Genomic DNA, 13,812 nt, shown 5'->3' with positions numbered 1-13,812 from the left:
ACAGTTTTGTGTAGATCAGTGTAATGATTTGGGGCCACTTTGCAGATGGTGAAGTTGAGGCCTCTCTTCTGGGGTGGCTCGGACTAGGCCTGTGACGATATTCTACGTGATCAGAGAAAGTTGGATGGGCCACAAATGGGTGAAATGGGAAGAAGCAGAAGGAATCAAGATTTATGCAGGGAGGCACGTGGATAGGAACAAATAACAAGCGTGTAAAAACGGACTGGAGATGGTGGCAGAATTGTAATGGGCGTTTCTCCTCTTGGATTTCCAATATTGTTCTTATAATGGTACAATACATTTTTGATAAAAATGAACTCTAACATAGTTATAGATTTACTGGCAATATAGCATATGGTTAGGCAGCTGGACTTCTGAGTTAGACAGACCTGAGTTCAAATACTTAGTTCTCACCTCATATAGGGAAAGTCTTTCCATTTGCCTCTGATAGACCATCTGTAAAATGGGCACATTGATAGTGCCTTCCCCATAGAATTGTGAGGACACAAAATGATGTAATGTGTGTGTGCTCCCCCTGGATGCTAACGAAGGTCATTACTTTGGGCCAGGCCTATGCTGGAGGGCTTCAGACGCTAGCACATTCTGCCTCACAACAGCCGGTGGAGAGAAGTAGGCAGAGGATTCCAAAGGACAATCAGCTTGCCCAGGAACACAGTAATAAGTGACACAGCTGGGCTTTCAGACTGACGATCCAGCTCCAAAGACTCGACTCTATTCATTACTGGGTGCTAGGGAGAGGGCCAGGGAAACCAGGGTGTCATTTGGGCAGGATTTATGGATTCCGTGATTCTCCTGCACTTTCCTCTTAAGCCCTATTGTCAGGAGCTTTGGGGCAGAGCCAGGAGCAGGGTGCCGGGTGGTCTAATTCTGTCTCTGGAGGTTCCAGCTGTCACATACAAAAGATGAATGTCTGTTGGGAAGCTCTGTTTTTATCTCCCTACAAAGTTTAATTTCCCTGTTATGAGTGGTTCTATTGCTTTGAGATTTCCAGGGTTTGCATTCTTCATAAAGAAGGACGGTTTATTCGGTATCGTGGTGCCGAGATGCTGCAGTACATGAATGTTAATGAAGTTCATGTTTGCTGGCGTAATGAGGGTCTTAGATCAACACCCTGGCTTGGCAGAAGTGGGAGGGTTTTTGTTTTTCTCCTCTCTCTTCCTAAGTCCTGGGGTTTCATGTCTGTGGTGACACGTCCTCCTAGAATAAGTTTACAGTATACATCGCCTTGCTTCATTGCACTATTGCAAGCAAATGCAGCAGCAGGACTGAGGAATATTTATCAGAAAGTCTGTTAAGGTAGTGTTTAAGATTGAGGGCTACAGAATCAGATGTTCCACAGTTCCAGTCAGGCTCTGCTACTTCAATAACCACGTGAGCTCAGACAAGTTACTCTGTGCCTTAGTGTGCACGGGGGGACTGTAAAATGGGGGTAATACTTAGGCTTATAGGGCTATCATGAGGATTAAAGGAGATATTATATGAAAAGCTCTTGACACAGTACCAGTGCACTATTACAGTCAATAAGTGATTGCTATTATTGGTTAAGCCCAGGGGCCAGGACAGCACTGGATAATTTATAGACATCATCTCATTGAATCATCACACCAATCTTGTGGGGTGGACATCTATATAGCACATATGCCAGACACTGTGGGAAAGCACCCTGGGGCTGCCACAGCCAACGACCACACACTGGATTAATGCAACAGAAATTCATCCTTTCCCAGTTCTGGAGATCAGTAGTTCAACATCAAGGTGTTGGCAGGGCCATGCTCCCTCTGAAGGCTAGAGAAGGATCTATCTTTGCCTCTTCTAGCTTGTGGTAGCTCCAGGTGTCCTTCGGCTTGTGGCTGCATCACTCCAATCCCTGCCTCCCGATTCACATGCCCTTCTCTTCTCTCTGTGTGTTTGTCTCCTTCTGTGTGTCTCACATAACGGGACTTGTCCTTGGATTTAGGACCCACCTGCACAATCCAGGGATGATTTCATCTCAAGAGCATTAGCTTACTTACATCTACACAGACCTCTTTTCCAAATAAGATCGTATTTACAGGTTCTGGTGATTAAGACGTGGACATATCTTTTGAGAGGCCACCATTCAACGCACTATAGGGCTTCCCATCCATTATCTGATTTAATCCTCAGAATTCTGAGGGGCAGATACTACTATTACTCCCCTTTGCAGAAGTGGACACTTGTTGAAACAATTAAAGGTAAACTGTATGAGAGCAGGAACCTCACTGTCCTCCTCAGCACTGTACGCCCAGTGTGTAGAATCCTCTCTGGCACATGTAAGCGCTTAATATTTAGTGAATAAATGCTTTACGAGAAGTATAGCATAGGCTACGAGCCCAGGCCATACTCTAGAGAGTTAGACTCCTGACTATATTACTTAATTAGCTGTGTGACCTTGAGAAAATTATGTAACCTCTCTGTGCCTTAGTCTAAAAAGTGAAAATGGACCATCTTGTAGGGCTGTTGTAAGAATAAATCCACATGAATGGATAAAGAAGATGTGGCACATATATACAATGGAATATTACTCAGCCATAAAGAGAAACGAAATTGAGTTATTTGTAGTGAGGTGGATGGACCTAGAGTCTGTCATACAGAGTGAAGTAAGTCAGAAAGAGAAAAACAAATACCGTGTGCTAACACATATATATGGAATCTTAAAAAAAAAAATGGTCATGAAGAACCTAGGGGTAAGACGGGAATAAAGACACAGACCTACTAGAGAATGGACTTGAGGATATGGGGAGGGGGAAGGGTAAGCTGGGACAAAGTGAGAGAGTGGCGTGGACATATATACACTACCAAACGTAAAATAGATAGCTAGTGGGAAGCAGCCGCATAGCACAGGGAGATCAGCTTGGTGCTTTGTGACCACCTAGAGGGGTGGGATAGGGAGGGTGGGAGGGAGGGAAACGCAAGAGGGAAGAGATATGGGGACATATGTATATGTATAACTGATTCACTTTGTTATAAAGCAGAAACTAACACACCAATGTAAAGCAGTTATACTCCAATAAAGATGTTTTAAAAAAAAAAAAAGAATAAATCCACGTCCAGTGCTGAGAAAAATGCCTAGCACACAATCTGTGCTTAGTAAACGGAAGTGTGTTGTATTATTCCACACTGCCTCTCAGGAGGGGAGGCATACAGGTGGTGGTTAATTAGAGTGCTCTGGGAAAAGTGTGTCAGGAGCGGTGAGCAGACAGGGCAGTGGCTAAATACCACCTGAAGACTCTGGGGAAGAGAAGAAACTTGACCTGGGTCTAGGATGAGCAGGATCTTAATGGACTTGGGAGGGGAAGCTGACATTCCGGGCAGAGGGCCCAGCAGTGCCGGAGCTTCGAGGTGGGGGAAATGAGGGTGCAGTCAGGCAGCAGGGGGAGGGGTCGGGGCCGAAGAGGCACATCGAGTTTCCGTCAGGAAGGGCCTTGTCTGCTCCGTAACGAGTTCAGACTTGACCCTGTAGGTGTGATGGCTCGTTCACCAGGGAAGCAGCAATGCTCAGGCTGGCTTGTTAGAAAGTCTAGGGTGGTCTTAGAAGCCGGGAGGCTGGAGGCCAGGAGAGCAGCAGGGAGGCCGCTGCATGCAGGGGTGAGGTGATGGTGGTCCTACCCAGGGAAGTTATGATGAAGATGGTGGAGAGAAATGAACAAACCACACCAGAGGCAGAAGCTCCGGGAACCGGTGGCTGACGGGTGGGGCTGGGGGCAGAAGCGGGAGGTCTGGCAGTGTTGGCTGCAGGACAACCCACTCGCCTCTGGACCTCTGCAAGGTCCAGAGGCGAGTGGGCAGAGCTGCTTCCCACCACAGCTGAGGGGAAGACAGCAGGCTGGTTCTGGCATGGTGCCCTTGAGGTACCTCGAAGCATTGCTCAGACTTATCTTTTACTAAATGTGGGACCTGAAGCAAGTCACCTAACCTCTCAGAGCCTCAGTTTCTCCATCAGCAAAATGGGGTTAAGAATTCTACTTTCTTCATATGATGGTGGTGATATTAGTATACAGTAAGCTCCCAATAACTCTTGGCATCTTTTGTTACTGTGACTACCACTACTGCTGCTATTATCACTATATGGAGGTGTGGACCACAGGGTGGTCACGATGACTGCCATTTCAGTGCACCTTCACCAGAGGCCCTGGCTGCACACTCTGTTTTAAGTTCTTCCTCTATTCTCTCCCTGACCTATGCCCAAAAGCTGGAGGAGAGATCTTGGGCAGGTCTTAGCTGATGCTAACCCAAACCCTGAGTTTTTTCAAAGTTAAGGTACTTTATTTTGAGCATGTGTATGGGCGGGTGGTGGAAGGGGTTGAGACTAGGGGCTGGAGAAGTACAGATGTTTCAGTGCCCCACCCCATCCCATGTGATGTGGTTTGGACCAGGTTGAGTGTCTGCGTGTGTGTATGTGGGGAGTAAGGGTGTGCATGTGTGTGTGTGCATGTGTATATGGGTGTGTTCATCCTCCAGGTCTTAAGTCAATTCAGCATTTCAGTTCAGGAAGTGTTTACGGGTGACCCCCACCGTGGGAGCCATGGTGCTGGGTACAGAGGAAAGGATGAGATTGCTGGCTGCCCAGTGCACTCCCAGCAGAGGGAGGGTTCAGAGGTATGAGGAGGTAAGGATGACATGGTGGATCCCATCAGGGCAGCCCAAGCAGGCCCCAGGTACAGAGCAGGGCAGGACCAGGTGTTCAGGGAAGGGGCCCCAGGGCTGAACCAGGAGGTTGGTGAGGAAGGACACGGTAGTGGGGATGATGTGTTCCAGGGCTGGGCTAGGCACGGATAAGCATGACACAAGGAGCCCTCAGCAGCCTGGGGGTGGGGGGTGGCTGGAGGGGAAACTGTGAGCCAGGGACCGGTGGCCTAAGAGGCTGGAGGGTGGCAGAGGGACGCAAGGCTGAGCAGGACATTACCTGGAAAACACTGGATGGAAGCTGGAGGAAGCTCCTCTCCTGGGCAGGACAAGGGTGATCTTGGTCTCCAAAGGCCTATAGGGTCTCACCTCAGCACTCTTTCCCCTTGTCCCTCCTCCCATCTCAGTCAGACCGCTTCCTCCAGGTCCACTGAGACCCTGAGCTCCTCTTCTTTTTAGGGGTTTGGGGCTGCGCCTCGGTCTAGGTGGCTCTGGCCCAGGGTCTTCTTGGGTGGGGCGCTTTCTCCCACTCTTGCCCACCATATCTGAGGCTCCCCTCCTATTCACTGTTCCAGATCCTGCTGTGGTCTTGTTTCGAAGTTATTTATTTGGTGATTTGCTAGTTCGGCGTCTGACCCTCTCCCTGCCGTAAACTCCCACTGTATGGCGGCATCTGGCTCACAGTGGGCGCTTTAATAAACAATGTGCTGAGTGAATGAAGGGATGAGCAGGGAGATGGGGAGCAGAGAGGACCCAATCTCTAAGGAAACCCTCAAATCAGCATTGAGAACTTGTTTATTTCTAATCCAAGGCTGTTACGTTCAGGAGGTAAAGCCAAGGGCTTTAGAATGTTTCCAAGCAACAAGGCTATATAAACTGAGTCAATCAATACTGATGTGCTGCTGGCTTTCACATTCAGAGGTGCTGTGTGGGGGAAGTGGGGACTGCTCTCCCGGGTCCTCTGAGGCTCCCCTGCCACATCGGGAGCTTTGCTGCAGGGACCAAACCCTAGGACCTCTGACTTCCAAGAATCTAATCCGTCGGAAAGGGAGAGGCCAGCTTCAGGATGCCCCATGGAGACCCACCTTCAGGAAAAATCTCACCCTGGAACCAATCAGAAACCTTGGTCTCCCCCTCCCACCCCAGCCAATAGCCAACACTGACTCAGTCATTAAGAATAGGAATCCAGACCCAGCTCAACATCCTCCTTCCTCCTTCCTTTTCACACCACTCTGCTCACCTCCCAGGCCTTCTCAAGCCATTGACCCCTTCCACCCTTACAGCCCCAGGTCTGGCCTATTTAGGGCATATGTCCTGGTGCATCAGCCTCCCTGCCTCCGGCGTTGCCCCTGCAAACCTGCTTCCATGTCCACCTCACTCCTCCCTTCCCCCACCATACCATCTTTCCAAAACGTAATTCTAATCCTGTCATTCCCCTGCTTAAAACCTTCAGGGGCTCTCTGCCACCCTGGAGATAAAGCCCAAGTTTTAGCTTGGTCCTTCCTTATCTATTCTCTTCCTACCTACCCGTTGCCCGAGGCCTGTCTCTCCCTCATTTGCATCCTCCGGACCAGCCATGACAAACCATATGATGTTTCCAGAACAGCCCCAGCTTCTGCACTGTGGCAGGTGTGACTTCCCCGCTCAGAACCTTCTTCCTCCCCTATCCTGGCATTCTTCCCTGAAGTTACTTCCGGAGTCACCTCCCACAGGAGGCCTTCCCTGATCTCCCCAACCGCAGGCTGGTTAGGCCCAGCCGCCCTCTGTGCTGATGTCCTCACTCATGGTGCCAACCTTGTGTTACAAGGTGCCTGTGTCCTCCTGTCCACCTCTCCCCCGCCCTGTGGGTTGTGAAGACTTGAGGGAGGGCTTGTGCCCGATTCACAGCCCTGAACTCTCTGACCTCCACAGGCTCTTAAGGAATGACCGACCTCTAGTTGTTGCAGAAGTTACCAAGATTCAGGGCGGGGAGGCAGACTTATCTTCGCCTAAAACGGCCTCCCATCACCCTCGTGCTGGGGCCACGGAACACGTGGCAGAAGTTAGCCTTGCTCGGAAGAATGCCCTGAGGTGAGCTGCACCCCTGGCGTCCCAGTCAGCATCAGACCTTGACTCTGATGGTCATAGAGGCCACCCTGCCTGGGGTCTGTGTCCCGCACTCTTCTCGATACTTGCCCGCACACAGCAACTGCCTTGGGATTCTGATGTAATTGGTCTGAAACGGAGCCAGAGCATCAGGATCGCTTAAAACGCTGCCCGGGTGATTCTAAGCTCAAGGACCCTCATATATAGTCATACTGGAGTAGCAGTTCTCATGTCTGGTTGTACATTAAAATCACCTGGAGAGTGTCCTGGACCCACCATCCCTGACCAGATAAATCAGAATCCACTGCGGTAGTGGCCATCTAGGCATCAGCACTGAATCATTTAGGATCCCCCCTCTCTCTCTCCTCTCCTCCCTCTCTTTTCTTTTTTCAGAAACATTTGCTATGCTCACCCTGTCAAGCCATAGGAGCTTTGCTGCAGGGACCAAGCACTAGGACCTCTGACTTCCAAGAATCTAATCCGTCGGAAAGGGAGAGGCTAGCTTCAGGATGCCCCACGGAGACCCACCTTCAGGAAAAATCTATGGGGAATCAGATCCTGCCCCTCCTAGGTGGAGGCTGTTAACTCAGGGCTGTTAGGAATGAAAGAGGTCCCCCACCACCACCAAAAAAAACCCACCATAAAGGGAACCTGTCTCACAGCCAGCCTGCCGGGCCCTGCTTCAGCTCCCAGCTCCATCACCAGCCTGCTGGGAACCAGGGGAAGCGTCCAGCCCTGCCTGGGGACGCCCACACTGGAGTCTTGTCCTGCTTCCGAGTCAGTGAAGAGACCTGGTTCTCTGCTCAGTCGGAGATTGGGGCTGTATGGGGTCATTTGGAGGGGGAGATCTCTGAGGGTTCCCCCAGATCCTGCCTCAGGTGGTGGCAGGGCGGGCTGCAGCTCTCGACTTTTCCTTTGCATGTTCAAGGTCTGCGACCATGGAGGCGACTGTGAGTGTGTCTGTCCCCGTCATGGGGGCAGCTCTGATGAGGGGGTGCTAGCAGGAGTTTAAGGTCCATTTGACAAAGTCAGCCGGAGCTCTGGGCATTTTTTAGAAAGTTGAGGTAAAATTCACATACCATAAAGTTGAGAACGTAGAGTGAAAAGTCCAGCGGCATTGAGTACATTCACGATGTTGTGCAACTATCACCTCGATCGAGTTCCAAAAGGTTTTCATCACCCCAGAAGGAAACTCTATCCCCATTAACAGTCATTCCCTGTTCCCCGCATCCCAGCCCCTGGCCACCACCAGTCTGCACTCTGTCTCTATGGATTTACTATTCTCAATATTTTGTACAAATGGAATCATACAATATGTGGCCTTGCATTCAGCATGTTTTCGAGGCCCATCCACATTTGTACGAGAACGTCATTCCTTTTTATTGCTGAATAATATTCCATTGTACAGATAGACCACAATTGTTTATCCATTCATCAGCTGATTATGTTTGGGCTATTTCTACCTTTTGGTTATCGGGAAAACTGGGCATTTAAAATTCTTTACATCTATACTCCAAACACCTGCTGACTGGGTGTTCTTAGGTCCTCAGCAATGAGTAGTGGTCTTGGGTGGCTCCTGTCCCTGTACTAATCAAATACTATCTTTGGAGGTTCTAAGGGGTGCATGCATCTTTGGGGGCACCTCTTGCTCCAAATTCTGGCCTCTGACATCTCCATCTCTCTCCACATCTTGCTGGGTGACTCCAGTCTGACCTCTGTACCGTCTCACCCCATGTTGTCACCACCCTAGTCCTGGGGAGGAGGCTGATGAGTGAGCAACAGGCTGCAGCTGAGGGTTTGGGATGTGAATGGAGAGGGTGGACAGCACATTGTGTGGACAGTAGTTTAGAACTGAATTTTATGTGTCACCATGTAAAAGGAAAAAACATTTTTTCTCTATACTCTCACTTCTGACACCAAATGTGTGGGGGTTTTTTCCATACCATGCACTTTTCCAATTCTTGGTGGAGGATTTCCTACAACTTAACTCAGCTCTGACATTAACTGTCCTGAGTCAGTACAGACCTCACAGGTCGAGAGCTCAGTCCCACAAGACTGCCTCCACTTCAGATACCAGTCACAAATCTCAGGCTGACATCTGAACTTCTGACTGACTGGCTATAAACTGGGGGCTTCTGCAACCTCCTCCACAGGTTCAGTAATTTACTGGAATGGCTCACAGAACTCAGGAGAGCACTTTACTTACTATTACTGGTTCATTATGAAGGATGATAAAGCCAGATGAGGAGATACATGGGGTGGGGTCTGGAAGGGTCCCAAGCACAGGAGTTTCTGTACCAGTGGAGTTTGGGGTACGCCACCCTCAGGGGCATGGATGTGTTCTTGTTCACCAACCTGGAAGCTTTCTGAGTCCCTTCGATTAGGGTTTTCTGGAAGCTTCATGATTCATTAAGGCATTGGCCATGGGTGGTTAACTTCATCTCCAGCCCCTCTTCCCTCCCTGGAGGTCGGGGAGGCAGTTAAGTTACAACCCTCCAATCAATGGTTACTTCCTCTGGCAACCAGCCCCCATCCTTAGGGACTTTCCAAAAGTCACCTCATAACATAATATAACATAACATTAACTCAGGTGTAGTTGAAAAGGGGTTGTTATGAATAATAGAAGCTGCTCCTTTCACCTTTATGGATCAGTTATTTCAGGAACTGGGCACAAAAACCAAATATTACAACAAAAGTTGCTGCTACCCTGCTCTTATCACTTAGGAAATTACAAGTGTTTTAGCTCTGTGCCAGGAACTGGGAACAAGACCAAATAGATATATTTCTTACATCACAATAGCACATCGTCCTAAAACTTCATACACACACATGCACAGGAACTTCTCACGGACAATGTCTGCCCATAGGATTCAGATGGATGTCTCCCACACCCATCTTCCTCTTTTCCTTTTCAAATTCCTTCCATCCAGTATTTACAGCTGCTAACAAATGACTCCATTTGGAGTAATGTAGAATCCCATCTCCTCCTGTCCTTATAAACCATGTCCTGAGGTGGGAAGGAGATGGGATAGGGACGCCCCCCCCCCCCGACACTCCAAAGTTGATTTTATTTTTCTTCTGAATCACAGTAAGCCTTCTCTCCATGATAGGAATTCTACCATATTTCTAGGCCAACTGACTCAAAAGCCCAGCAGCTTTAAAAATAACATGAAAAAAGTCTGCTTATAAGACTAGGTGCCCAGCATCATGGGGGTTACCCTACCACTTTGTACACAGGCGGTGGGATGGGGCCAGTGCGAACCTGGAGGTGCCCCTGAAATTAGCTACTTAGTCCTTTCTGGTAAATCCTGTTGGTGACTTCAGTTTGTTTGGTGTTGTATTTTTTTTAAAGCTTACTTGTTGATAACGGTTAGGAGCTGGGCTTTCACTATGAGCAATTTGGAGACCATTAGATGCTTCTGAGCAGAGAAGGAACATGCCTTGAGTTCAAGTCTGAATGGACTTCTCAGGTTGCTGTGTGTGAATACATGTAGGGGTAGAGGAGGCCCCTAGTTAGAAGGCAGTTTCAGTACTGCAGGTGAGAGGTGATGATGGCTTTGGCTGCAAAAGAGATGATTTAGGGGGTCAGAAGTGATTGGATTATGGATGTGTTGGAAGGCAGAAATGACAGCTTCTGCCGGTAACTAGGACGTGGAATGTGAGAAGAAGAGAGAGTCAGAGATGACTTCAAACTTTTTGGCCTGAGTGACTGCAAAGGTGGGGTTGACATTTCCTGAGATGGGTAAAAATGCGGGGCGTGGAGCAGGTTTGGGATGGGAGGGAGGCAGGAGTTTTGTTTGAGAACGCACTTCAGGTGAGTACCGGACATCCAAGTGGAGGTGGAATGAGCATTGATACCTGAGACTGGAATTCAGCAGTGGCAGGGAGGGAGGTGATGGGAGGCAGGAACACCATAAGTGAGGGCTTAATGGTCATCCCCCTGCCCCCACAGAGTTAACAGGAAAAGTAAATGGGGAGGGGGTGGAAATCACACATTGGGCCAAGACGGAGCTTCCGAGAGTTTCTGGAAGCAGGAGACACCGAGACCCAAAGACTGCAGATGGTTTGCTCAGGCTCACGCTCCAAGTTGGTGACAGAGCTGAGACAGAGCTGGTTCTTTGGGCCCCTGGCCACCCCCTACTCTTTCTAACATACCAGGCTGCCTATCGGCTCTGGGTTTCGAAGGCTGCACCACGTGAAATGAAGTCAGGCAAGCTGAGGCTGGAGGATTCTGTTTTGTTTTCTCCAGGTCACCATCCTCGTCAGCCTGGCCCTAGCTTTCCTCGCCTGCATCGTGTTCCTGGTGGTTTACAAAGCCTTCACCTATGACCACAGCTGCCCAGAAGGATTTGTCTATAAGGTAAGGGACTTCTGGCAGGGGAGTGGCCCAGGTGACTGTCAGCTTCAATTAAAGGGTTTATCAATGTCTTCTTTTCATCAACATTTAAATTCTGGGTATGGCAACCTCCCTACAGACTGTTTAAAATGTAAGATGTGTCCAGAGAAAATGAAAATACTAATTTGAGGGCTTCCCTTGTGGTGCAGTAGTTGAGAGTCTGCCTGCGGATGCAGCGGACACGGGTTCGTGCCCCGGTCTGGGAAGATCCCACGTGCCGCGGAACGGCTAGGCCCGTGAGCCATGGCCGCTGAGCCTGCGCGTCCGGAGCCTGTGCTCCACAATGGGAGAGGCCACAACAGTGAGAGGCCCGTGTACCGCAAAAAAAACAAAACAAAAAAACACATGTCCTTTGGTTATGCTACATGACTTCCTAAGATGACATTTTTAGTTGTTAGAAGCTGAGGTTCGGAAAGATTGGCAACAACTGTCAATAGGAGACAGTGGAATAAACTATGATGTATCCGCACAATGGAATTTCAAACAACTGTGAAAATGAGTGAGGGGGGGCTCCAGACATGGACACAGAATACCCTCAGGATAATAGTGAAGAAAAAAATGTGCTACATTGGAGTGAGAAAAGGGGAGGTCAGGGATGTTTACTTCTATTTTCAGAAAGAAATTCTGGATGGATAAATTTTAAAAAACTAAGAAAAATGGTGACTCAGGTGGGCAGGAAGGGGACAGAAAGAATAGGGCTGGGGAGCAAGGCTTCTCTGGATGTATCTTGCTCTACATTCATCCTTGATGTGTATCAGTGTTTGATGTATTTGTAAAAATAAATAAATAAAAAATAATTCCTGAAATTAAAAACAAGCTAAAATCTAGCTGTATATCAAGTTGGGAACATAAACTTACCAAGAAAATAAATATTCCAAATGACTGTAGAATGCAGTATATTGACTGTACACCCTCAGTGGCATATATTCTAAGGACACAGAGAGCTGCAGAGAAATCCTATAGTTCCTTCAGTAGTCTAACTATTACTCATAATATTGCTGTTATTTTGTGACCGTTCGATATATATTGTAGGATAATGCAAATATATAATTATATTAATGTTGTCAGGAACCAAAGCTTTTGGTATAAGAGAAAAGAGTTACAACTATCCAATCAAGGGAATGAAATGGACAGCAGTTGGCTGCAGGCAGTGGCCCAGAGGAGGAGTTGGGGGGTGGGTGAATCAGCCAGGTAAAGACCTACCAAGTGTCTACTGTAACCCCACAGTCAGTAAGCAGAGGATGTTGACCTTGAATTAGTATCATCAGCAGCTTCCTCCCTCCCTCTCTCTCCCTTTTTCTTTCTTTTCTTTCTCTCTCTCTTTCTCCCTTCATTCCTTCCTTCTTTCTCTTTCTTTCCCTCCTTCCTTCCTTCCTTCTTTCCTTCCTCTCCCTCCCTCCTTCTCTCTCTCTCTTTCTTTCTTTTCTTTTCTTTCTCTTTCTTTCTTTTTCTTTCTCTCTTTCTTCGCTCCTTCCTTCCTTCCCCTCTCTCTCCCTCCCTCCCTCCATCTCTCCTTCTCCCTCCCTCCCTCCTTCCTCCCTTCCTTCCTCCCTTCCTCCCTCCTTTCCTTCCTTCCTTCCTTCCTTCCTTCCTTCCTTCCTTCCTTCCTTCCTTCCTTCCTTCCTTCCTCTCTCTCTCCCTCCATCCCTCCCTCCTTCTCTCTCTCTCCCTTTCTTTCTTTCTTTCTTCTTTACTTTTTATTGAGGTGTAATCGGCATATAACATTATATTAGTTTCAGGTATACAACATAATGATTCAATAGTTGTATATATTGCAGAATAATCACCACTATACATCTAGTTAACATCTATCACCCTGCATAGTTGCAAATTTTTTTCTTGTGATGAGACCTTTTAAGATCTACTCTATTAGCAACTTTCAAAAATGCAACTTTCAGTATTATTAGCTACAGTCACCATGCTATGCATTACATCCCCAGGACTTATTTATTTTATAACTGGAAATTTGTACCTTTTGACCACCTTCACCCATTTCTCCTACCACCTCTCCACCTCTGGGAACCTACAACCTAGCATCAGGTTAGTTTCTTCTGGCTTCAAGTAGGTGGCAGCTTTGGTGATGGTGATGACGCTGGGGAAGGCCTGATGAGGGCCAGGCGCAGGCCAGGTACCATCCCCTGCCCTCTGGCTGAGAGTCTGGCGTGCCTGTGGGCCCCAGGTGGGGTGGCCGTGTTGCAGGGGGGGCTGGAAGCAGTCCACTGAGCTACCCCTGACTCTGTCTCTCTCTTCCCCAGCACAAGCGCTGTATCCCGGCCTCCCTGGATGCTTACTACTCATCCCAGGACCCCAGTTCCAGAAGCCGCTTCTACACGGTCATCAGCCACTACAGCGTGGCCAAGCAGAGCACTGCCCGGGCCATCGGGCCGTGGCTGTCGGCAGCCGCCGTCATCCACGAGCCCAAGCCGCCCAAGACCCAGGGCCATTAGAGGCCCACCCCCAGCCAGAATCGGGGGCGGAGAGGGGGACCCCCGAGGGCTAAGCCAAGTTCCAGTTACAAGACAACACTGTACTCCCGGGATATGGGGGCGGGGGTGGGGCCGGGGGTGGGGGTGGGGGGATCTCACCGAAAATCTCCTGCACTGGAGTTGTCTCAATCAATATTTCTTTTCGTCCTTTGGTATGGTTGATTCGTCCCCGAGTCAGGC

General features: G+C 48.8%; 1 protein-coding gene across 1 annotated transcript in view; it reads left to right on the top strand.

Moving 5' to 3' along the window:
- The window catches only part of NSG2 (neuronal vesicle trafficking associated 2), a gene marked incomplete at both ends in the record, with an annotated part of 55,473 nt that extends 41,880 nt beyond the window's left edge, over positions 1 to 13,593 (top strand). Inside the window, 2 exons of the mRNA XM_082835887.1 lie at positions 11,000 to 11,110; positions 13,402 to 13,593. Coding sequence (XP_082692013.1) covers positions 11,000 to 11,110; positions 13,402 to 13,593 — 303 coding nt within the window. The remainder of the gene's footprint in view (positions 1 to 10,999; positions 11,111 to 13,401) is intronic.
- Positions 13,594 to 13,812: the final 219 nt, after the last annotated feature.

The sequence above is a fragment of the Leucopleurus acutus genome, assembly GCF_964270905.1.
Source record: "Leucopleurus acutus genome assembly, chromosome: 3".
Classification (NCBI taxonomy): domain Eukaryota; kingdom Metazoa; phylum Chordata; class Mammalia; order Artiodactyla; family Delphinidae; genus Leucopleurus; species Leucopleurus acutus.
The sequence above is the reverse complement of the archived record's forward strand: the minus strand, read 5'-3'. Positions and strand labels throughout refer to the sequence as shown.